This window comes from Salmo trutta, chromosome 32, assembly GCF_901001165.1.
Source record: "Salmo trutta chromosome 32, fSalTru1.1, whole genome shotgun sequence".
NCBI classification, from domain to species: domain Eukaryota; kingdom Metazoa; phylum Chordata; class Actinopteri; order Salmoniformes; family Salmonidae; genus Salmo; species Salmo trutta.
The window spans coordinates 7,224,935-7,248,053 of NC_042988.1; the positions used below are offsets into that span (position 1 = coordinate 7,224,935).

Genomic DNA, 23,119 nt, shown 5'->3' on the forward strand with positions numbered 1-23,119 from the left:
GCTTTCTTATTTACAAGAGACCAGAGCTCCGAAATATGAAACAGAGCCTTCAGCCCACTGCTGGTTAGTGCTTCAAAGGGCTTCCTGGGGTAGCCAATGGCGCTATGTTCAGTCTATATTTGGTTTAATGGATCTCAGCCACGTGTCTGTCTAATTTCACTTCGCTTCACTAACGACTTTTTAAACTAATTCTACCCTAACCATAGTACTAATAACATAGTTTGGGACTTCAAACTGTAGCACCTTCCAAAAGCCCAATGAATGTTGCGTACCAGCTACGTCAAGGGCAAATCTGATGGCCAGAGAAGGGGAGAGGCTGAGGAGATTGAAGTCATGCCCTTAATCCTTACAACTCCATAAAGAGACTTCTTGATGATTGGGGTGATGGGAGTAATTTATGACAACCTTCAAGGCATTCTGGAACCATTGATTATGCTACTTTGCTTCAATACCCAGGTACTCTCTAACCTTGAGGACGAGGTAGTTTTAGACATTGTGTCATTATAGAGAGACCCAGTGACCCATCTAAGGCAAGCCATTATCTTGATGGGTAACATGTACTCACACACACAGACACACACACACACACACACACACACACACACACACACACACACACACACACACACACACACACACACACAGATGCAATTCCCATTCCCCACACACACTCCAGCGTTACATCCTCCAGAAAAGGTCAAGACCAATAGCCTGCTGTTGAGCAAGCAGATTCACTAACCAGTCACGCAGATAGCTGACTTGACTCTAGTGTAAACAAGTGATGTTTGTTCATCAACGTATTTGACGTTGGGGGATGAAATAATACTTATTAATGGCTCAACAGACCCCATTTCTGCGATCTGGGTTAATGGTGTATAATGTAATATGCATGAATAGAAATTGACTGAAAGAACCAGTCAATTCTCGTTTATACTGATTCAGAATCACTTTACCTGGTAATGCACAATGGCAGAAGTGTGGTATATCAAAAAGGACATAATTCTTCTCTTTTTTTACCAAGACTGGAACTTGCTGTAAGCCTAAATAAAAAACAAGGAAGAGATGACTCCCTATGTCTCTCTGCTGAGTAAACTGAACTCACATGTTCATCATCTCATTCTGCTAGAAGTTTGTGATTCAGAGAATCTCTGACCTTTAATTATTGGATTTCTGCCACATAACACACAAGGGAATAGTTAGCCCAGATATGATCTTTTTAAATATAAATAATACAACCCCAAGCTGGGGCCTCGGTTGACATTTTCGGCTGCCCATGAGACCTGCACATGTGTGGTGGTGTTGTTTACCTATGTGTGCCTGCTCTGGGAGGCAGGACTCTGGGGTGAGGGGTCATGGGAGGCTTCAGCTTGACCTGGTGGTGTCTTCAATTGGCTTGTTGCAGTGGAAGCCCCATCAGAGTTCAACAGCAGGTGACTGCTACACAAACTCAAAATGAAAATGTCATTGAGCTTTACAAAGTACTAAGTTACGCCTCACATGCAAACTTACAGTAAACTTAAGTAAAAATACTATAAAGTACTTCTTAAGTATCTGTACTTTACTATTTATATTTTTGACAACTTTTACTTCACTACCTTCCTAAAGTAAATAATGTCCTTTTTACTCTATACATTTTCCCTGACACCCAAAAGTATTCATTACATTTTGAATGCTTGGAAAATGGTCAAATTCACACACTTATCAAGAGAACATCCCTGGTCAGCCCTACTGCCTCTGATCTGGCGAACTCACCAAACACAATTGCTTTGTTGGTAAATTATTGTCTAAGTGTTGGAGTGTGCTGCTGGCGATCCGTAAATTTAAAAAACAAGAAAATCGTGCCATCTGGTTTGCTTAGTATAAGGGATTTGAAATTATTTATGCTTTTACTTTTACTTTTGATACTTAAGTATATTTTAGCAATTACCTTTACAATTGATACTTAAATATATTTAAAACCAAATACTTTTAGACTTTTACTCAAGTAGTATTTTACTTGGTAACTTTCACTATTACTTGAGTCATTTTCTATTAAGGTATCTTTACTTTTACTTAAGTATGACAATTGGGTACTTTTTCCACCACTGCAAACTTACACACACACACACACACACACACGAACTTGGGTTCCCTATCGATTACTATTGCCAAATGATGTAAATGTAACAAACAGGAAATGATTAGGTGATTCCAGTGCACCCAGAAATCAATTTTAACCATTTCAAAACCAGAACTTTAACCAAAAGGGTGCATCAATGACAATGTATTTTTCAAGTAGCTATGATGTATTATGCATTGGTGCTTGTGCCTAGTGTTGTATTAGAGTAGTAGACGATACAGAATAGAATGAACGAGAATATAACATCCCATAGAACATGTCAAAAATAGAACACCGTGTCGAACAGAACATCTCTGATGAGTTCTAGGTGGGAATACTTATGATGCCACTGCATGTTGTGGATCGACTATGGTTGTTGATATGCATAATATCCTGTTCTGGTAAACCGCTTTAGATATACTGTACATGGTATTTAGCTCAGCTGCAGCCTCATTGGTGTGGTTTGAACCTCATTTTCTGGTAGGACTGCTCTGGGATTGAATGGTCTTGGTTTTACCACACTTGTGGCCATGCCCCCATATTTACCCAGCCCAGTGTGGCTTTAAACACTGCACTGCACCACACTCCAGTTCTTTTTCACAGTCCCATTTAACTTCTTGTGAAGTAATCTGTTATTCTGCAGATCCCTGCTGCTCAGCTATGCTTGGTGGTTAGAGTCTGGATGCTGGAGTTGGAAGTAAGAACGAGAAGTGTGTCCGATTTTGACAAGGTTCTGTTGCCAGAGATTTGAACTTTGACTGAGCCCAGAGAACAGAAAGTGTATCTGTGTGCGTAACTTGGTCTCATGGCAATTTGTTTTATTCTGTGACACTCCATTTAGTAATATATGTTACATTGTGTTAAATTACGTTATGAATGGAATAGCAGTCATACAATATCATATGAATTAGAGGACATAAAGCAGGGTTCCCCAACTGTTGGCCCGCGGATGGTTTTATTATGGCCCCCCGAGTATATAAAAAATATATATTAGAATTTGCATTGTTGTACATAAAAGACACCAGCAAGTCTGCTCAATTGGATGATGTAAGTTATCATAGGTCTTGGAAGTCATATAGTATTATACGTATTTCTCTAAAAGCAGGTTGCTTGTTGCGTCTTAACAACTAAGGAGAATTACGGGGAGAATGTACGTGTTTAGATGAACTAACTACAAAGGTTCGGATCATTTACTGTCACGCCCTGACCTTAGAGAGCCTTTTTTTATTCTCTATTTTGTTAGGTCAGGGTGTGACTTGGGTGGGCATATCTATGTTTCTATTTCTTTGTTGGCCTAGTATGGTTCCCAATCAGAGGCAGCTGTTTATCATTGTCTCTGATTGGGGATCATACTTAGGCAGCCCTTTTTCCCACCTGTGATTGTTGGATCTTGTTTGTGTGTAGTTACTTTCTGCACTGCATGTAGCTTTCCGTTCGTTTTCGTATTTTGTTGTTTTTCCTGGTGTCATTGTTAATAAAAGATAATGTACGCTTACCACGCTGCACCTTGGTCTCATTCCAACAATGGACGTAACATTTACATTAAAGGTTGTTTGAACTAAAGCGACAAAGGTTAGGTGAATTTTCATAGAAGGATAGTTGAATTGGGTTAAGTTTAGAATAAGGGTTAGTGGAAGGGTTATCTAAAATACTACAGTTTTTCCTGACACGATTCCAACACGCAACGTTTGGATTGCTAGACAGTTGCGCATTACACTTACCAATCCTCCCTGACCAACCTCCCTACTTTTGTTTCTGTCTGAAGTAGCTAGACTATTAGTAGGTATCATAAGTATTGCAGGTGCTCAGAAATATGTAAAGTATGTATCATATGGCACTGAGGCCAGGCTGGTGTGTGTGTGTGTGTGCGTATCAATTCCCCATTCTGAACCTCAGCATATAGCCTGGGATCCCATACAGAGAAGCTTGTTTCTCTTCATTTAGATAAGGGCTACATCACTGCTGGTGGTGTGGGTGTGTTTGACAATTTAGTATGTAGAGTTTCGCTTGCCATTCATGGAGCTAGGCAACAGCTTGACAGTCTTGGCATGTTCTCAATAGAGATAGCTAGAGGGTGTGTCCCAAATGGTCCTGTATTCCCTATATAGTGCACTACTTTTGACCAGACCCCTAGTCAAAAGTAGTGCACTATAAAAGTAGTGCCAATTGGGATGCAGCCAGAACCTTGGAACCTCAGTCCCTCCCCTGAAGACATCTCGCCAGTGTCCATCTTTGGCGGTCATGTCATGTCACCTCTATTGATGCGTGATGACATCAACCCACAGACAGAGAGAGAGACTGCCTCCTAGAGTGGCATTGGTTCTTAGAAACTGCCTTTGGGTAAACCAACTGGAGATGTTCTGTTCTGACCATTTAAAAAAAAAAAATCCTGTTTTAGAGACTCGAAACTGAGGTGACAGTTTTCCTTCTAGTTCATGTCTACCGCTGTAAAACTCTTGTGAAAGAGGTTTGTTAGGATTTGGGAGTGTTTTATCCTCTTGGAGGCAAAAAGGGGACTTACTGAAAATATAATATATCCCATTTAGCAGACGCTTTTAACCAGTCGTGCGTGCATATATTTGGCATATGGGTGGCCCCAGCGGCATTGAACCCTCAACCCTTGGTGTTGCAAGTGCCATGCTCTACTGACTGAGTCACACAGAATCACTGTGTGAACTGAAGTTTTTAAAAAATATATATAATTAACCTTTATTTAACCTCTACAGGATCGGTGTTCAGACCGCGGGACGGTTGAGCTAACGTAGGCTTAGCATGAGGTTGAACAAGAAAAATTTCCAGGACATAGACATATCTGATATTGGCTGAAAGCTTAAGTTCTTGTTAATCTAACTGCACTGTCCAATTTACAGTAGCTATTACAGTGAAATAATACAATGCTATTGTTTGAGGAGAGTGCACAGTTATGAACCTGAAAATGTATTAATAAACCAATTAGGCACATTTGGGCAATCTTTACCAGATCTAATGTGTTATATTCTCCTACATTAATTTCACATTTACACAAACTTCAAAATGTTTCCTTTCAAATGGTATCAAGAATATACATATCCTTGCTTCAGGTCCTGAGCTACAGGCAGTTAGATTTGGGTATGTCATTTTAGGCGAAAATTTAGTTGAACTCGGCAAGTCAGTTAAGAACAAATTCTTATTTACAATGGCGGCCTACACCGGCCAAACCCGGACGACGCTGGACCAATTATGTGCCGCCCTATGGGACTCCCAATCACGGCCGGTTGTGATACAGCATGAAGCATACAGAAGCATCATATCTTGTTCTCCCTCATATTGTTGTATACCCTGTAAATTGGTAGTGTGCTTATAGTCAATACTCCCCAATGAATAAACTGTCCGCTGGGCAGTCTGGCACATTCAAGAAACACTGTAAATAGGTTTAGGGCCCTGAGAAGAGAATCGCAATTTGAGTTTCTGTGTTTATTGTTCTCTTCATAATGTTGCTTCACTTTGTCCTCCCTAACTCTCCCTTCTCCCACTTTCTCCGAATATTTATCTCTATCACTTTTCTAATAAAAAAAGTAGAAATTCCCTGTGTAATGACATGAATTGTCTTATTATTAATCAAATTAAAATGAAAGGAATAATGATGAAGTTCATTTTCAGGCCAGTCTTTTGCTCTTACACAGCACCACACAGAATGGAGCTCCATCCAAGCCCTGTATTGCATTCTTCTTCAGGGCCATCCTGTTTCCCTTTTTACCTACATTGAAATGCAGAGGCAAATAAATCAAAGAATTGTTTGATGCCTCTAATATCCTAATTTGTTCCTCTGAAGCCTGCACTTTAAAATAAATGAATGTGCACACTCTAACGCAATCCCTGAGGCACTTTTCTGTGGAGAGCTGTGACGACCAGGGGCTCTGCGTACAGAATGCATGTGTGCATGTGTGTGTGTGCCTTTCAAGGTGCGTTTTATATAAGATAATCCCTTTGAAAGTATGTGTGTGTCTCTATCCATACCTAGATACTCTGTTTATTAACAAGAGACTGTCTACATATACTTCACAAAAAGAAACATTCTGAAACCTCAACCTCCTTAGTGTTTTGATTTCAGATTAAAAGTGACATTTCCTGTATGACACACACCAGATATTTGGGGTTTATGTGAGTGTCTGTACTTCAAATATTCGTCTTCTAGACTGCTTTTAAGTCTCTTTAATTTAATAGGATTTGATCGGTCAGCCCCCGGACTGCTCAAATGTCTACATAATTGGAAACATAACACACTTGTATAACTCGGCATACCCACTAGCTAGAGTTAACCATACTCCAAAACATTTTCCCCTGAAGAAGACCATCGTAATCCTTGCCTGTATCCCAAATGGGACCCTATTCCCTCTTTAGCCCAATACTTTTGACCAGGGCCCATGGTCAAAAGTAGTGCACGACAAAGGGAATAGAGTGCAATTTGGCATCCTCGTTCAGGCTCTGAGATCTGTAAATAGAATTGAGGTAGATATCTAGAGCTTCATACTTTCTTTGGCTGACAAATGAAGAGTAAGACATGTAAGGTTATGTCTGAAGGGAACTGAGCCAGTAAACCTTGACTTTTTTGTGAATTGTTGTACTCCATCCAACAAATGGTTTTGTCCAGCAATACGTTGTCAGGGATAAGTAGGGGGATAAGGAAATATGGGTCCAGTCTCCTCTGCCTCCAGTAATTTAGTCCGACCTGATGAAGAGAAAAGAAGAGGGGGATGGAGAGAAAAATAGAATGAGGGGGGATGACAGAAAGAGAGAGAGTGAAGAAGAGAGAAAGGTTGAGGACAGAGAAATGGGGCAAAAATGAGGAGTAAATTAAAGCGGTAATTTTGAAAGCGGGAGAAGGAATGAGGTGAGGGTTAAAATGAAAGATGACGCACAGCGGGGGGAGGGGCGAGAGAGAGAGAGAGTCAGAGGAATTAGTGAAATTGCTTGTGAGAGTAAAATAAACAGAGGGAAAGGTAGAGGACAACGTCTACTTTGGCTGTACTCCAAACAGTCTCTGGTGGATTAGCCATTAATCATTTAAGAATTCAAATGTTTTTTTCAAAGCTTAAAGGGCTTTGTTTTTGTCAGAACCTGTAGGTATAGCTATGTCAGCCATGTGTGCATGCATGCGTGCGTACGTGCGCGCATGTGTGCGTGTGCCTCCGTGCGGGTGTGTGCGTGTCTCTTGTACAACCACAAAGCAGTTACTGTACCATGGTTAAAACAGGTAATCTACCACAGTGTGCATTCTGTCACATTTTAACATTGCTAGGAAAGGTTTTTGAATAAACATGATGTAATGAGCCATTAAACATTTAGTATAAAGTGGGAGGAATGCTGTCAATGCTTGCTTTCAGAAAGTATTCACATCCCTTTCATTTTTCACATTTTGTTGTGTAACAGAATTTAAAATGGACTAAATTTAGATTTTGTCACTGGCCTACTCACAATACCCAATAATGTCAAAGTGGAACTATGCTTTTCGACATTTCTATAAATTAATAAAAAATGAAAAGCTGAAAAGTATTCAATCAATTTGTTATTGCAAGACTAAATAAGTTCAGGAGTAAACATTTGCTTAACAAGTCACATAATAAGTTACATGGACTCACTCTGTGTGCAGTAATAGTGTTAAAGATGATTTTTGAACAACTACCTCATCTCTGTACCCCACACATACTGTAAGGTCTTTAAGTCAAGCAGTGAAGTTCAAACACAGATTCAACCAGAAGGACCAGGTAGTTTTTCCAATGCCTCGCAAAGAAGGGCACCTATTGGTAGTTGAGTAAAAATAAAAAAGCAAACATTGTTTCAATGGCGCCGAAGGAGATGGCCGCCATTTTACAATCCCATAACCAATTGTGCTACTGTGTATTGTAGCAGGCTCAAGGGGGCGGGGTTTCCGCGTCACCAAGTTCAATAACCAAACTAGAATACGAATGGGGAATTTATTAGGGAGATTTGCACACCGTGGGAAAGGGGGGAATTCAGCAACCAGTTCACAGTCCACAATCCGTTCTCTTTGTCCGTTCCGCTCTCCAGGGGTAATCCTAAAACTCGGGTCCTCAGCCAAACTGGTTCGGTACACAGTAGGGGTAATCAGACAGTCCAGGACACAATGTGTAATCACACAGATCATTCTCTCTTGTCTCACACTCCATAACACAGGTTTCCCTCTCAGTCCTTTCTCTGTTTGTGCAGCCCGCTTCCTCTTTCATCCTCAAGCACTCCATGGCTTAATGACCCACAGGCTTGCCTCGTTGGGGCAGGAAGTCCATATAAGGCTCGGGGGTGGAGCCAGCGGGCTGAAAGATATCTCCCTTCAATCACCACTCCCCTCACCTCTCCCTGCCGTCTGAGTCAAGTACATCATGTGCATTCCATTTCTTCAGCAAATTCACATGGTAAATATGGGTCAGATGCCTGTGTCCCGGCTGTCTGGCCCTATAGTTAACTTCACCCACCTTCTCAAGGACTTCATATGGCTCGTTCCATTGGGCCAAAAACTTACATTCTGAGGTGTGGACCAATACCAACCCTTTGTCTCCTGGCTGGAAGTCTCTTCGTTGTGCCCCTCTGTTGTACACCCGTGCTTGGGCCTTCTGGGCCTCCAGCACGTGTTTCCGTACCAGGGGACACAGGGTTGCCATCTGGTCTCTCATGTCTTCCACGTGTTCCACCATGGTTCGATGGGGCGACGGTTGCTATTCCCAGCCTACTTTAGCCACGTCTAGCATTCCTCGGGGTCGTCTCCCGTACAGGAGTTCAAATCAAATCAAAGTTTATTTGTCACGTGCGCCAAATACAACCGGTGTAGACCTTACAGTGAAAAACTTACTTACAGGCCCTAACCAACAGTGTGATTTTTAAGTAAAAAATAGGTATTAGGTGAACAATAGATAAGTAGTAACAGGCTCTAACCAAAAGTAAAAAGACAGTGAAAAATAACAGTAGCGAGGCTATATACAGTAGTGAGGCTATACACAGGCACCAGTTAGTCATGCTAATTGCGGTAGTATTTACATGTAGGTATGGTTAAAGTGACTATGCATATATGATAAACAGAGAGTAGCTGTAGCGTAAAAGAGGGGTTGGTGGGTGGCGGGGGGCGGGGGGCGGGTGGCGGGACACAATGCAGATAGTCCGAGTAGCCAATGTGCGGGGGCACCGGTTAGTCGGGCTAATTGAGATAGTCTGTACATGAATGTATAGTTAAAGTGACTATGAATGTATGATAAACAGAGAGTAGCAGCAGCGTAAAAGATGGGTTGGGAGGGCGGGACAATGCAAATAGTCCGCGTAGCCATTTGATTACTTGTTCAGTAGTCTTATGGCTTGGAGGTAAAAACTGTTGAGAAGACTCCCGCCACCCTAGTCATAGACTGTTCTCTCTGCTACTGCACGGCAAGCGGTACCGGAGCGCCAAGTCAAGGTCCAAAAGGCTTCTTAACAGCTTCTACCACCAAGCCATAATACTCTTGAACAGCTAATCAAAGGGCCACCCAGACCCCTCTTTTACGCTGCTGCTACTCTCTATTTATAATCTATGCATTGTCCCTTTTTCTCTACCTACGTGTACATATTACCTCAACTAACTGGTGCCCCGCACATTGACTCTCTATGGGTACCCCTTGTGTATATGTCACGCCCTGACCTTAGAGATCCTTTTTATTCTCTATTTTGGTTAGGTCGGGGTGTGACTAGGGTGGGTTATCTAGATGTTGTATTTCTATGTTGGCCTGATATGGTTCTCAATCAGAGGCAGCTGTCTATCGTTGTCTCTGATTTGGGGGATCATATTTAGGCAGCCTTTTCCCACCTGTTGTTTGTGGGATCTTATTTTGAGTTAGTGCATGTTGCACCTCTGTCGTCACGGTTTGTTGTTTTGTTTATAGTTTATTCTATGTCTTGCATAGCTTCACATATTAATAAAGATGTGGAACGATACTCACGCTGCGCCTTGGTCTCCTTCTTACGACGAGTGTGACAGAAGATCCCACCAAAAACGGACCAAGCAGCGTGGCCAGGATGAGTGGACATGGGAGGAGATCATGAGTGGAGGAGGGCCCTGGACACGAATTGGGGAGTATTGCCGTTCAAAGGAGCAGATGGAGGCAGCAAGAGAGGAACGGCGACGATACGAGGAGTTAGAACGACAACGGAAGCCCGAGAGGCAGCTCCCACATTTTTTTTGGGGGGGGGGGCACACGGGGAAATTGGCGGAGTCAGGGTTTAGACCTGAGCCAACTCCCCGTGCTTACCATGGGGAGCGTGTGACCGGTCAGGCACTGTGTTATGCGGCGATACGCACTGTATCTCCAGTGTGCATTCCGGCTCAGCGCTCCTGGTCTCCAGTACGTCTCCTCGGTCCAGGATATCGTGCGCCGGCTCTACACACTGTGTCGCCAGTGCGCCTTCACAGCCCAGTGTGTCCTGTGTCAGCGCCCTGCACCAGCACCCTGCACTTGCCGGGCTAAAGTGAGTATCCAGCCAGGATGGGTTGTGCCAGCTCTACGCTCCAGACCTCCAGTGTGCCTCCATGGTCCAGTATATCCTGCACCGGTTCTATGCTCCAGGACTCCAGTGCACCTCCACAGCCCAGTACATCCTGTGCCTGCTCCTCGCACTCTTCCTGAAGTGCGTGTCCCCGGTCAGGTACGTCCTGTGCCTGCTCCCCGCACTCGCCCTGAGGTGCGTGTCACCAGTCTGGTGCCACCTGTCCAGGCGACAGTTCCCAGTCCAGAGCTTCCGGCGACAGTTCCCAGTCCGGAGCTTCCGGCGACAGTTCCCAGTCCGGAGCTTCCGGCGACAGTTCCCAATCCGGAGCTTCCGGAGACAGTTCCCAGTCCGGAGCCTCCGGCGACGGTCCGCACTCCGGAGCCTCTGGCGACGGTCCGCAGTCCGGAGCCTCTGGCGACGGTCCGCAGTCCGGAACCTCTGGCGACGGTCCGCAGTCCGGAGCCTCTGGCGACGGTCCGCAGTCCGGAGCCTCTGGCGACGGTCCGCAGTCCGGAGCCTCTGGCGACGGTCCGCAGTCCGGAGCCTCAGGCGACGGTCCGCAGTCCGGAGCCTCAGGCGACGGTCCGCAGTCCGGAGCCTCAGGCGACGGTCCGCAGTCCGGAGCCTCAGGCGACGGTCCGCAGTCCGGAGCCTCAGGCGACGGTCCGCAGTCCGGAGCCTCAGGCGACGGTCGGCAGTCCGGAGCCTCAGGCGACGGTCGGCAGTCCGGAGCCTCAGGCGACGGTCGGCAGTCCGGAGCCTCAGGCGACGGTCGGCAGTCCGGAGCCTCAGGCGACGGTCGGCAGTCCGGAGCCTCAGCGACGACTCACGGTCCGGTTCTTCCGGCGACGATCCACGGTCCGGAGCTTCCGGCGACAGTTCCCAGTCCGGAGCTTCCGGAGACAGTTCCCAGTCCGGAGCTTCCGGAGACAGTTCCCAGTCCGGAGCTTCCGGCGACGGCCCGCAGTCCGGAGCCTCCGGCGACGGCCTGCAGTCCAGAGCCTGCGGCGACGGTCCGCAGTCCGGAGCCTCTGGCGACGGTCCGCAGTCCGGAGCCTCTGGCGACGGTCCGCAGTTCGGAGCCTCTGGCGACGGTCGGCAGTCCGGAGTCTCAGGCGACGATCCGCGGTCCGGATCTTCCGGCGATGATCCACGGTCCGGAGCTTCCGGCGACGTCCCCGAAATAGAGTCGCCACCGAGGATGGCGAATCTGCGAGCAGAGCGGGGTCTACGTCCCGCACCGGAGCCGCCACCGAGGCTAGATGCCCACCCGGACCCTCCCCTATAGAGTCAGATTTTGCAGCCGGAGTCCGCACCTTTGGGGGGGAGGGGGGTACTGTCACGCCCTGACCTTAGAGATCCTTTTTATTCTCTATTTTGGTTAGGTCGGGGTGTGACTAGGGTGGGTTATCTAGAAGTTGTATTTCTATGTTGGCCTGATATGGTTCTCAATCAGAGGCAGCTGTCTATTGTTGTCTCTGATTGGGGATCATATTTAGGCAGCCTTTTCCCACCTGTTGTTTGTGGGATCTTATTTTGAGTTAGTGCATGTTGCACCTCTGTCGTCACGGTTTGTTGTTTTGTTTATAATTTATTGTATGTCTTGCATAGTTTCACATATTAATAAAGATGTGGAACGATACTCACACTGAGCCTTGGTCGCCTTCTTACGATGAACGTGACAGTATAGCCTCGCTTGTTATTTTACTGCTGCTGTTGAATTATTTGTTACTTTTATTTTCTATTTTCTATTTTCAATATTTTACTTTACACTTGTTTAAAAAAAAATCTTAAAGCATTGTTGGTTAAGGGCTTGTAAATAAGCATTTCACGGTAAGTTCTACACCTGTTGTATTCGACATGTGACAAATCAAATGTGATTTGAATATTCCTTTGAGCATGGTGAAGTTATTAAAAGGAAAACCACCAAAAAAACTACATTTTGGTATTTCTTTCATTATACCAGCTGTATTTTAAAAGTTAGATATCTTAACTTGATTGTTACATGCAGAACATTTTTGGACTATATCAACAATGGCAAATTACACAAATACCAAAAACTAGATTTTGGGTGAAATTTTCATTGAATTATACTTTGGAGGGTGTATCAATACACCTAGTCACTTCAAAAATACAGGTGTCCTTCGTAGCTCAGTTCCCGGAGAGGAAGGAAACAGCGCAATGATTTCACAATCACTCCAATTTAGATCAGCTTAAGAGTTAAATACCTGTGATAAGAGAAAACTGAGAATGTATCAACAACATCGTAGTTACTCCACAATACTAACCTAAATGACTGAATGAAAATAAATAAGCATGTGCAGAACATATCTCAAAACATGCATCCTGTTTGCAACAAGGCACAAAAGTAATACTGCAAACAATGTGGCAAAGCATTTCACTTTTTGTCCTGAATACAAAGTGTTATATTTGGGGCACATCCAGTACAACACATTACATCCAGTACAACACATTACAACACAATTTTCAAGCAAGTGGTGGCTGCATCATGTTATGGGTATGCTTGTAATCTTTACAGACGGGAGTTTTTCAGGATAAAAAATAAATGGAATGGAGCTAAGTACAGGCAAAATCCAAAATAAAAACCTGGTTCAGACACTGAGAGATGAATTCACCTTTCAGCAGGGCAATAACTTCAAAGACAAGGCCAAAACAAATACACTGGAGTTGTTTACCAAGAACACAGTGAATGTTCCTGAGTTGTCGAGCTACAGGTTTGACTTAAATGTGCTTGAAGAATCTATGGCAATACTTAAAATGGTTGTCTAGCAATGATCAATGACCAATTTGAAAGAGCTTGACGAATTTTGGAAAGAACATTCAGACGAGTCTTGTGAGGCATGTGGGCGTCCTAGAGCAAAACGTGTTTGTGATGGTCTCACCTTTCCACAGAGGGATATTAGTGTATAGCCCAAACTGTTCAGACACTACAGACAGAAGTTGGCAGATCGGTTTCACCGACTTGATACGAGTCCCAAGACGCTTGTGGGGATCGCAGAGCAAAATGGTCCAACGAACACTCTAGCTCTGTCGCCTTTCACAGATATCTGTAGCTTAACTTACATCTACACGTTCCGCTAGCGGAACGTCTGCTCCAATATCCAATGATGGGCGGGGCGCGAAATTCAAACTCCTCTAAATCCGAAAACTTACACTTTTCAAACATATGACTATGTTACAGCTATTTAAAGACAAGACTCTCCTTTATCTAACCAAACTGTCCGATTTCAAAAAGGCTTTACAGCGAAAGCAAAACATTAGATTATGTCAGCAGAGTACCCAGCCAGGAATAATCACACAGCCATTTTTCAAGCTAGCATATCATGTCACATAAACCCAAACCATATCTAAATGCAGCACTAACCTTTGATGATCTTCATCAGATGACACACCTAGGACATTGTGTTATACAATACATGCATGTCTGTTCAATCAAGTTCATATTTATATCAAAAACCAGCTTTTTACATTAGCATGTGACGTTCAGAACTAGCATTCCCACCGAACACTTCCGGTGATTTTACTAAATTACTCACGATAAACGTTCACAAAAAGCATAACAATTATTTTAAGAATTATAGATACAGAACTCCTCTATGCACTCGATATGTCCGATTTTAAAATAGCTTTTCGGATGAAGCACATTTTGCAATAATGTAAGTACATAGCCCGGCGTTACAGGGCTAGCTATTTAGACACCCTGCAAGTTTAGCCTTCACCAAAATCACATTTCCTATAAGAAAAATGTTCTTACCTTGCTTGTTCTTCATCAGAATACACTGCCAGGACTTCTACTTCAATAACAAATGTAGGTTTGGTCCCAAATAATCCATCGTTATATCCAAACAGCGACGTTTTGTTCGTGCGTTCTAGACACTATCCCAACGCTAAATCTCGGCCACGAGCATGACGCAAAATATGACAAAAAATTTCTAAATATTCCATTACCGTACTTCGAAGCATGTCAACCGCTGTTTAAAACCAATATTTATGCAATTTATCTCGTAGAGAAGCGATAATATTCCGACCGGGAATCTGCCTGTCTGTAAACTGAGGAAAAAACCGAAAGCCGGGGGCGGGGCGTGTCACGCGCCTAAGGCTTAGTCCATTGACTGACCACTCAGCTTTTGCTCTCGTGTGCTTCAGCCAGGGCTTTGAATGACATCATTCCTGTTTTTCCCGGGCTGTGAGACTCCATTGTTGACGTGAGAAGTGTCACGTAAGAGCAGAGATCCTTTGTAAACGATAGAGAGAATCAAGAAGGGCAAGAAATGTTCAGACAGGGTACTTCCTGAACAGAAGCATCTCAGGTTTTTGCCTGCCATAGGAGTTCTGTTATACTCACAGACACCATTCAAACAGTTTCAGAAACTTTGGAGTGTTTTCTCTCCAAAGCTAATAATTATATGCATATTCCAGTTTCTGGGCAGGACTAATAATCAGATTAAATCGGGTACGTTTTTTATCCAGCCGTGAAATTACTGCCCCCTAGATGTAAGAGGTTAAACTGATTTTTTTTATGGGGATTTCTTTATTATGCTAAATACATTTCCGTGGGGGGCTGACATTGACTCTGGGGGGTTTAAACATGTTCAACTGCTTTCATTAGCTTATTCTCTCACTGCTGTGAGTTAAAGACAAGGGTTTAGCTATCTTGGAATTAAGTATATTTCCAAGACGAAATCCAATAACATTCTTTTCAAGAATATAATTTCTTCATAACTTTTTTAATAGGAAGAAACATAGGAAGAAGCTTAAGAACATTTAAAATAACATTACTGAGGAATAGCAACTTTTCATAGTTGAACCTAAGCTTAAGGAAAAAATGGCACTTACAAAGAAATGTATTCTTAAGAAGGTTTTGTGAATCCAGGCCCTGCTGGTCCTGGATGCTTTCCTTTCCTGGTGTCTTATTACCTCCACGTTTGTACACCAACTGTGTGAATTACAACCTTGACTGATCTAATAAACCATGCATTAGCTGGTCCAATTCGATCAGTCATTCCTGTGGGTTGAAGAACCTGCTGGGCTGTTGGTGCTACTGAGGCCTGGGGAAAAGATTGACCAGCCTGCCCAAATCTACTGCTAGAGGGTTTTAGGAGATTATTGTGAGGTGGTTTTCTTTGCCACTGGAGGTGAGATGAAGTGGTTAGAACAGAACAGAGAAAGTGATACACCCCCTGCTTGAGGGAACGGGCTTTGTCTAGCTCTTTAGACTTACTGTAGGGAATATGTCAATTGTGGTACACACACACGGCCATAGTCCATGCACATTCTGTACTAATTATGCAAACACACATCCAAAAACACACTCACACAAACTTCCCCACTGTCTCTTAACTTTCACTATTTTTATTATGGTCCCATTATACATCATCCCGTCACATGTATTAGCAACATTATACTGCATAGCATGAGGAATTGGTGTGCTCGACTCAAAAGGTTGTAGTAAGAAAAAATAGTTTTGCACTGGGTTCAAAGGTCATAATTATTCTGAAGAAGGAAAAACTGCACTCACTGCAAACACTGCAATAATTATACTACATACCACCAGCCCTTTAACCTGTCCTCTGTTCTCTCCTCTACCACCAGGAGTATTACAGTGCAATGTATGGACTTAGGCATCAATAACCTTGATACATATCTTTTTGCAAAAGATTCACAATGTGATGCATAGCATTGATACCATGTTGCACTGTACAGTATAATGAATAGGTACCAGTGCTTACCTTTTCCTCTATTCTCCTCTCTCCCCCCAGGAGTATCCGCTGCTTGAGGAACATCATCCACTGGAACCTGATCACAGCTTTCATCCTGAGGAACGCCACTTGGTTCGTCGTACAGCTCACCATGAACCCTGAGGTGCACGAGAGCAATGTGGTGAGTACAGGGAAGTTAATTGTACATCAATTTCAGGCCGCTTTATATGCAATATACATATGCATACAGGTAACTGCCAAAATAAAGGAAACACCATCATAAAGTGTCTTAATAGGGCACCATCAAAAGTTGTTAGAACAGCTGCAATGTGCCTTGGCTAGTGTTCAAATCTGGTGACAGATGGGCAAGGCATATGGTAAACATAGTTTTCATGCTCATCAAACCATTCAGTGACCACTTGTGCTCTGTGGATGGGGGCAATGTCATCAGGATAGAAATTACTCTCCATAGATTGAAGGTGATCACTCAGAATGGCTGTGTATTTATTGCCGTTTAACTTGCCTTGCCCTCTAAGGGTTTGAGTGGACCTAAACCATTCCAGAAAAATGCACCCCACACCATAACAGCTCAAACAACTCAAGTGTTTCCTTTATTTTGGCAGTTACCTGTATATAGTTTGCTGTGATACACTGTGAGGCAACAAACACAGAAGGGCAATACATTCATGGAGATAAGGAAACACACACACACATTCAGACACCCATACAAAAATCCCCACTCTTTCCTTCTATTACTTTCCCCCTCTCTCCAGGCTCACTAATGAACACACACACACACACACACACACACACACACACACACACACACACAAACTTTCATTTTCACTCATCCTCCTTTTTCCTCTCTCCGATCAAATTGGATTGCAATGTCACAGCTATCATTTCAAAAACATCTCCAGGGTCCGGGCGCACGCACGCACTCCTAACTAACTAACTTTCTAACTAACAGGCTTTGGAGTACCATCATGTCGTCCTGGTTCACTGTTAATTGCCCCTCAGCTCGCCTGCCTCTTGACGTTATTGCTTGTGCAAACATCCCTCAACTCAGAGAAAAGAGAACATGCTTTTTTTCCTTCCCAGCTCTTTCAATTAGCCTTTACTACTACTTTACTAATTAGCTCATCACCCCCTCCGGCCCCCCCAGCCCTCAGAAATGAATGAATCCAACCCCCACTGTCAATATCTGACCTAAGAAGACAAACTGGGCGCGCTCAAAGTGACCCAGAGGCCTCCAGAGTGGCACAGCGGTCTAAGGCGGCAGGTAGCCTAGTGGTTAGAGCGTTGGATTAGTAACCGAAAGGTTTCAAGATCAAATCCCCGAGCTAACAAGGTAAAAATCTGTCGTTCAGCCCTTGAACAAGGCAGTTAACCCACTGTTCCTAGGCCGTCATTGAAAATAAGAATTTGTTCTTAACTGACTTGCCTAGTTAAATAAAGATAAAATAAAAAAAGGTGTCACTACAGATCCTGGTTTGATCCTGGGCTGTATCGCAGCTGGCCACAACCGGGAGACCCATGAGGCGATGCACAATTGGCCCAGCGTCGTCTGGGTTAGGGGAGGGTTTGGCCGGCTGAGATGTCCCATGAGTTGGGTCCCATTATGTCTAGCGAAAACCAAACATTGCATTCCACAGTAAGAACTGAATGCCAACGGTCAAGCATGGCACTGGTAGTGTGATGGTTTGGGGATGCTTTGCTGCATCAGGACCTGGACTACTTTCCTTAATAAAAGGAACTATGAATTCTGCTCTTTATCAGAGAATTCTACAGCAGAATGTCAGGCCATCCGTCTGTAAGCTGAAGCGCAGCTGTGTCATGCAGCAAGACAATGATCCAAAACACACAATCAAGTCATGAAAATTGTTAAAAAGCAACAAATTGGAAGTTTTGGAATAGCCTAGTCAAAGTCTAGACCTGATCCCAATTGAGATGTGGCAGGACTTTAACTGAGCAGTTCCTGCTTGAAACCCTTAAATGACACTGAGTTAAAGCAGTTCTGCATGCAAGAATACTATTTCGCGGCACTGTAACTGCATACTGTGTCGTACTACATACTATTTACAGCATACTGTTTATTAAAAACGAATGCAGTTAAAGGCAAATATCAGCATACTAGGCTTATCCTACTGAGAACACGTCAGCTAATGCGCAATTGCGTTCATTCCTGCCATTCAATTATTTTTGTACATCGCATCCCCTCACCTGTTTATCGGCTGTTGTCTCGAAAGAAAATTCTCTATTTTCAAAAGGGGAGTTGGCTTGGTCAAAAGCAACGCTCAAACCTCAGGAGAGTTATTTTTCACTTTTGAAAGCTGTCATTTTTGTGTTTTTTCTTGTCCTTGGTACACTGGGTTCCCCCTGCGAATATAGAGGGGGACGTCATGTGTCAGTGGCGGGGATGTCAGGATGGTAACGATATCACGCTATCACACTCAACCATGGCCCCACTTCACTGATCGGACTGGCAGTCTCTCACCCTCAATGGGTCGATTAGAGTAGAGGCTAGAGAAAATGGAGAGTTGTGAATGAACTACAATCCTGACTTGACAGCTGCCCTGAAATGCCTTTAGACTACACAAGGGGTAGAGTGGAGGGAATTGGAAAGTGTAACTTGGGATCTTAGCCCAAATACACTGTGATTGCTGGCTGTAGAGTCCCATTTTCTGTGCGACTTTGATGATTTGATGGGTAGTACCGGGTCAGGGAGTCTTTTGATATGTTTTTGAAGTAAGTGGGTTGAGACTGTGAAGCTAGACTGTGAAGCTAGACAAGGAGTCAATGACACTTTCAAATTGAATCGAGATTTTTCCCACTCAGTACATTACTCTTTTCTTTTCACTAGGTACCATATGAATAATTACCTGAACAAATACTAAATTAAAATATTTTTTCTTATTGTCGTGAAAAGGAGGTAAATAAGAAACACCTGATTTTGGAAAGACTCCTTATTTTTGATTGTGACCCAAGGCCACTCCCGACCTGCATGACAGTAAGAAGTTCTCGTCTAAGCCTAAATCTTACATATGTTAAGGAATTTTCATGAAACTACTATAGTTAAACACTTAGACAACATATTCATCACAGGCCTTCATAGATGGGCTTTGCTACTTTTGAACAAACGCCAAAGTGGTGGCTTTACAGCTCTCACTTTAAAAAAATCATTACTAGCCTTAATATTTTTTGTTATTCTTTCCTTCCTCTCTATAAAAGTTGTGGTGCCGGCTGGTCACGGCAGCCTATAACTATTTCCACGTGACAAACTTCTTCTGGATGTTTGGGGAGGGCTGCTACCTGCATACAGCCATCGTGCTCACCTACTCTACGGACAAGCTACGCAAGTGGATGTTCATCTGCATCGGGTGGTGTGAGTTAACACGTAGTTCATCAAAGGAAAGACGGATGTGGGTTGATAGATTCATTTCACTCATCACAAAGAATGTAAGTCAACTGTAACAGAGACGATGTGTGATATTTTACAGGTATCCCTCTTCCAATCATCATTGCATGGGCCATTGGCAAGCTTTACTACGACAACGAAAAGTAAGCACATTTATTTTTCTTTCTTATTCTCTCTCGCTTTCTTTCTATCTCTATTCATGTCCCTGTGGTATCTATTTGTCTTTGGAATCAAGCAACAATCTTGTCCGTGTCTAGCTCCTCTCACACCCATCAGAGTGATCATTGTAGTGGATGAGAGATGGATGTCACCCAGTCATCTCCTTAATTGTACTTTCTGCCAGGTCATTAAACAACCGATTCATCCTCATTTTAAGGGAGTCGTAGTGAACCTGTAACCTATAATTGCTCTGCATACAGAATAGCAGGTTGACTTTTATTGTCATGAGTCTTGCCCTGGTGGCAGAATTGAGCGATGTCCCCTTAGATAGGCCAGCTGCAAAGTCAAAATTGGCATATTGTAAAAATTCATGAAAACAGAGATTGCCTTTTTGGTTTTAATTTAAGGTTAGGGTTAGGCATTAGGGCTAGCAGTATAGTTAAGGTTAGGATTAAGGTTAGGGTTCGGTTTAAAATCAGATTTTTGGACTTTGTGGCTGTGCCAGCTAGTGACCACTCTGCAGAGCTGTCTCCAGAACAAGATTCATGATGAAAAACACCAAAAGAAAGATGCCCAGGGTCCCTGCTCATCTGCGTGAATGTGCCTTAGGCATGCTGCAAGGAGGCATGAGGACTGCAGATGTGGCCAGATAAATAAATTGCAATGTCCATACTATGAGACGCCTAAGACAGCGCTACAGGGAGGACAATTGATCGTCCTCACAGTGGCAGACCACGTGTAACAACACCCGCACAGGATCGGTACATCGAACATCACACCTGCGGGACAGGTGCAGGATGGCAACAACAACTGCCCGAGTTACACCAGGAACGCACAATCCCTCCATCAGTGCTCAGACTGTCCGCAATTGGCTGAGAGAGGCTGGACTGAGGGCTTGTAGGCCTGTTGTAAGGCAGATCCTCACCAGACATCACTTGCAACAACGTTGCCTATGGGCACAAACCCACCGTCGCTGGACCAGACAGGACTGGCAAAAAGTGCTCTTCACGATGAATCGCGGTTTTGTCTCACAAGGGGTGATGGTCGGATTCGCTTTCATCATCGAAGGAATGAGCGTTACACCGAGGCCTGTACTCTGAAGCGGGATCGAATTGGAGGTGGAGGATCCGTCATGGTCTGGGGTGGTGTGTCACAGCATCATCGGACTGAGCTTGTTGTCATTTCAAGCAATCTCAACGCTGTGCGTTACAGGGTAGACATCCTCCTCCCTCATGTGGTGCTCATCCTGACATGACCCTCCAGCATGACAATGCCACCAGCCATACTGCTTGTTCTGTGCGTGATTTCCTGCAAGACAGGAATGTCAGTGTTCTGCCATGACCAGCGAAGAGCCTGAATCTCAATCCCATTGAGCACATCTGGGACCTGTTGGATCGGAGGGTGAGGGCTAGGGCCATTCACTGCAGAAATGTCCGGGAACTTGCAGGTGCCTTGGTGGAAGAGTGGGGCAACATCTCACAGCAAGATCTGGCAAATCTGGTGCAGTCCATGAGGAGGAGATGCACTGCAGTACTTAATGCAGCTGGTGGCCACACCAGATACTGACTGTTACTTTTGATTTTGACCCCCCCTTTGTTCAGGGACACATTATTCCATTTCTGTTAGTCACATGTCTGTGGAACTTGTTCAGTTTATGTCTCAGTTGTTGAATCTTGTTATGTTCATACAAATATTTACACATGTTAAGTTTGCTGAAAATAAATGCAGTTGACATTGATAGAACTTGTCTTTTTTTGCTGAGTTTATAATAATATTTATTAAAAACAAATCACAAAAGTAGTGCACTTGGCTTTTAATAGTCCTGTATTAGCGTACCAATATAGCCGTCTGCAGTGTGGGTAAAAATTGTAGCACCCTCACCCCCAAACTACTTCCCACTGGTCTGGGATAGCCCTTCAACAGACTAGTGTGCTGTCCGGGGGCGTGTACTTGTACATCCAGCAGCGTCATGCTATAGAAACAGGACATACGCTCCTGCTCCTATCAGCTGTTCCAGCTTGTGCAAGGCTACTTAATTACTCCATCATTAACCTGACTTGAAATAGCCTAAGCAAACATACTCCACATCCTTTCCCATTCGCTGACATTCTGCTCTCTAATACAATCAGAAAACACGCTTGGTAGAGTTTAAAGTTCTTCACTCAACCAGCTGGTTGGCTGGGGGGCATCCGTTTCATTAGTGCTATACCAGGAATCTGACAGTTTCCACTGCATCACATCGGAGTCTCTTGCTTACACAGGGGTTGCTGTGATATCAACCCTCCGAAACCTGTTAGCTTGCTTTTCATAATGCTCAGCGGGGGCGAAAACAAACTTCTATCCAGACACAGTTCCCCCAATCCCTCGGCTTTTTTTTCTCTCTCTCTCTCTCTCGCTCTGATACCAACAAGGTGAAGACAGAACAAATGAACAATTCACTCCACTGAACTGAGTCTGTAGAATGAGTGAATCTGGAGCATCTCATCCCCTCGGAGAGCGTCTTCTTTTCCTTTTTTCATCCCTTTGGTTTTACTGCAAAGTGGATGTAATTCCACAAAATTCTTTGTTTTAGGTGTTTTCTGTTGCTACAGAGGAGTGCTGTACTTTACAAAGGCCTCTTTTGTTCTTTGCCAGTACCGGCTTTGATAGGCTAAGCCCTCTCATCACCTCTGATATCAATTGTGATTGGCCGAGGCCGATGCTCATTTTAGTCAACTATAAAAAAATTGTTGGCAAAGGTCCCGCAGTCTGCTTTGTCATTGAATAAATGTGACTGGTGGACCTTCTGCATCAGCCAGTATGATTGGCTCAACTATCTGTGTTCTAAATTGCAGGTGCTGGTTTGGGAAGAAGGCAGGAGTGTACACAGATTACATCTACCAGGGCCCAATGATCCTGGTGTTGCTGGTAAGATAGTGTTACACAATCCTTTTCACATTTCTCCATATTTCTCCTCCTAGTATAGACATTTATAGACATTGTGTTTTAGCCTTGTCCTTATTAGGTTTTCCTACATCCATGACCAAGCTCTTCCCCTTTTCACCTTCCCTCTAAGTGTGTTTGTATTTACAGCACCGCACAGTTAGGAACACTGACAAAATAACAATATTGTGCACTCAAGCAGAAATTGTTTTTCGAGGTCAAGTAATTGCTTCAAAACAAACAGTAGAAAGGTCATTGACATTCAATGGTGTGTGAACTTTATACCGCAGCCTTCCA

General features: G+C 43.8%; 1 protein-coding gene across 2 annotated transcripts in view; it reads left to right on the forward strand.

The window, feature by feature from the left end:
* The window catches only part of LOC115170939 (corticotropin-releasing factor receptor 1), a 183,312-nt gene that overhangs the window by 130,937 nt on the left and 29,256 nt on the right, over positions 1 to 23,119 (forward strand). For both annotated transcript variants that reach the window (XM_029727338.1, XM_029727339.1), the window contains 4 exons: positions 16,384 to 16,504; positions 19,555 to 19,708; positions 19,824 to 19,884; positions 22,735 to 22,807. In XM_029727338.1, the coding sequence (XP_029583198.1) occupies positions 16,384 to 16,504; positions 19,555 to 19,708; positions 19,824 to 19,884; positions 22,735 to 22,807 (409 nt within the window). The remainder of the gene's footprint in view (positions 1 to 16,383; positions 16,505 to 19,554; positions 19,709 to 19,823; positions 19,885 to 22,734; positions 22,808 to 23,119) is intronic.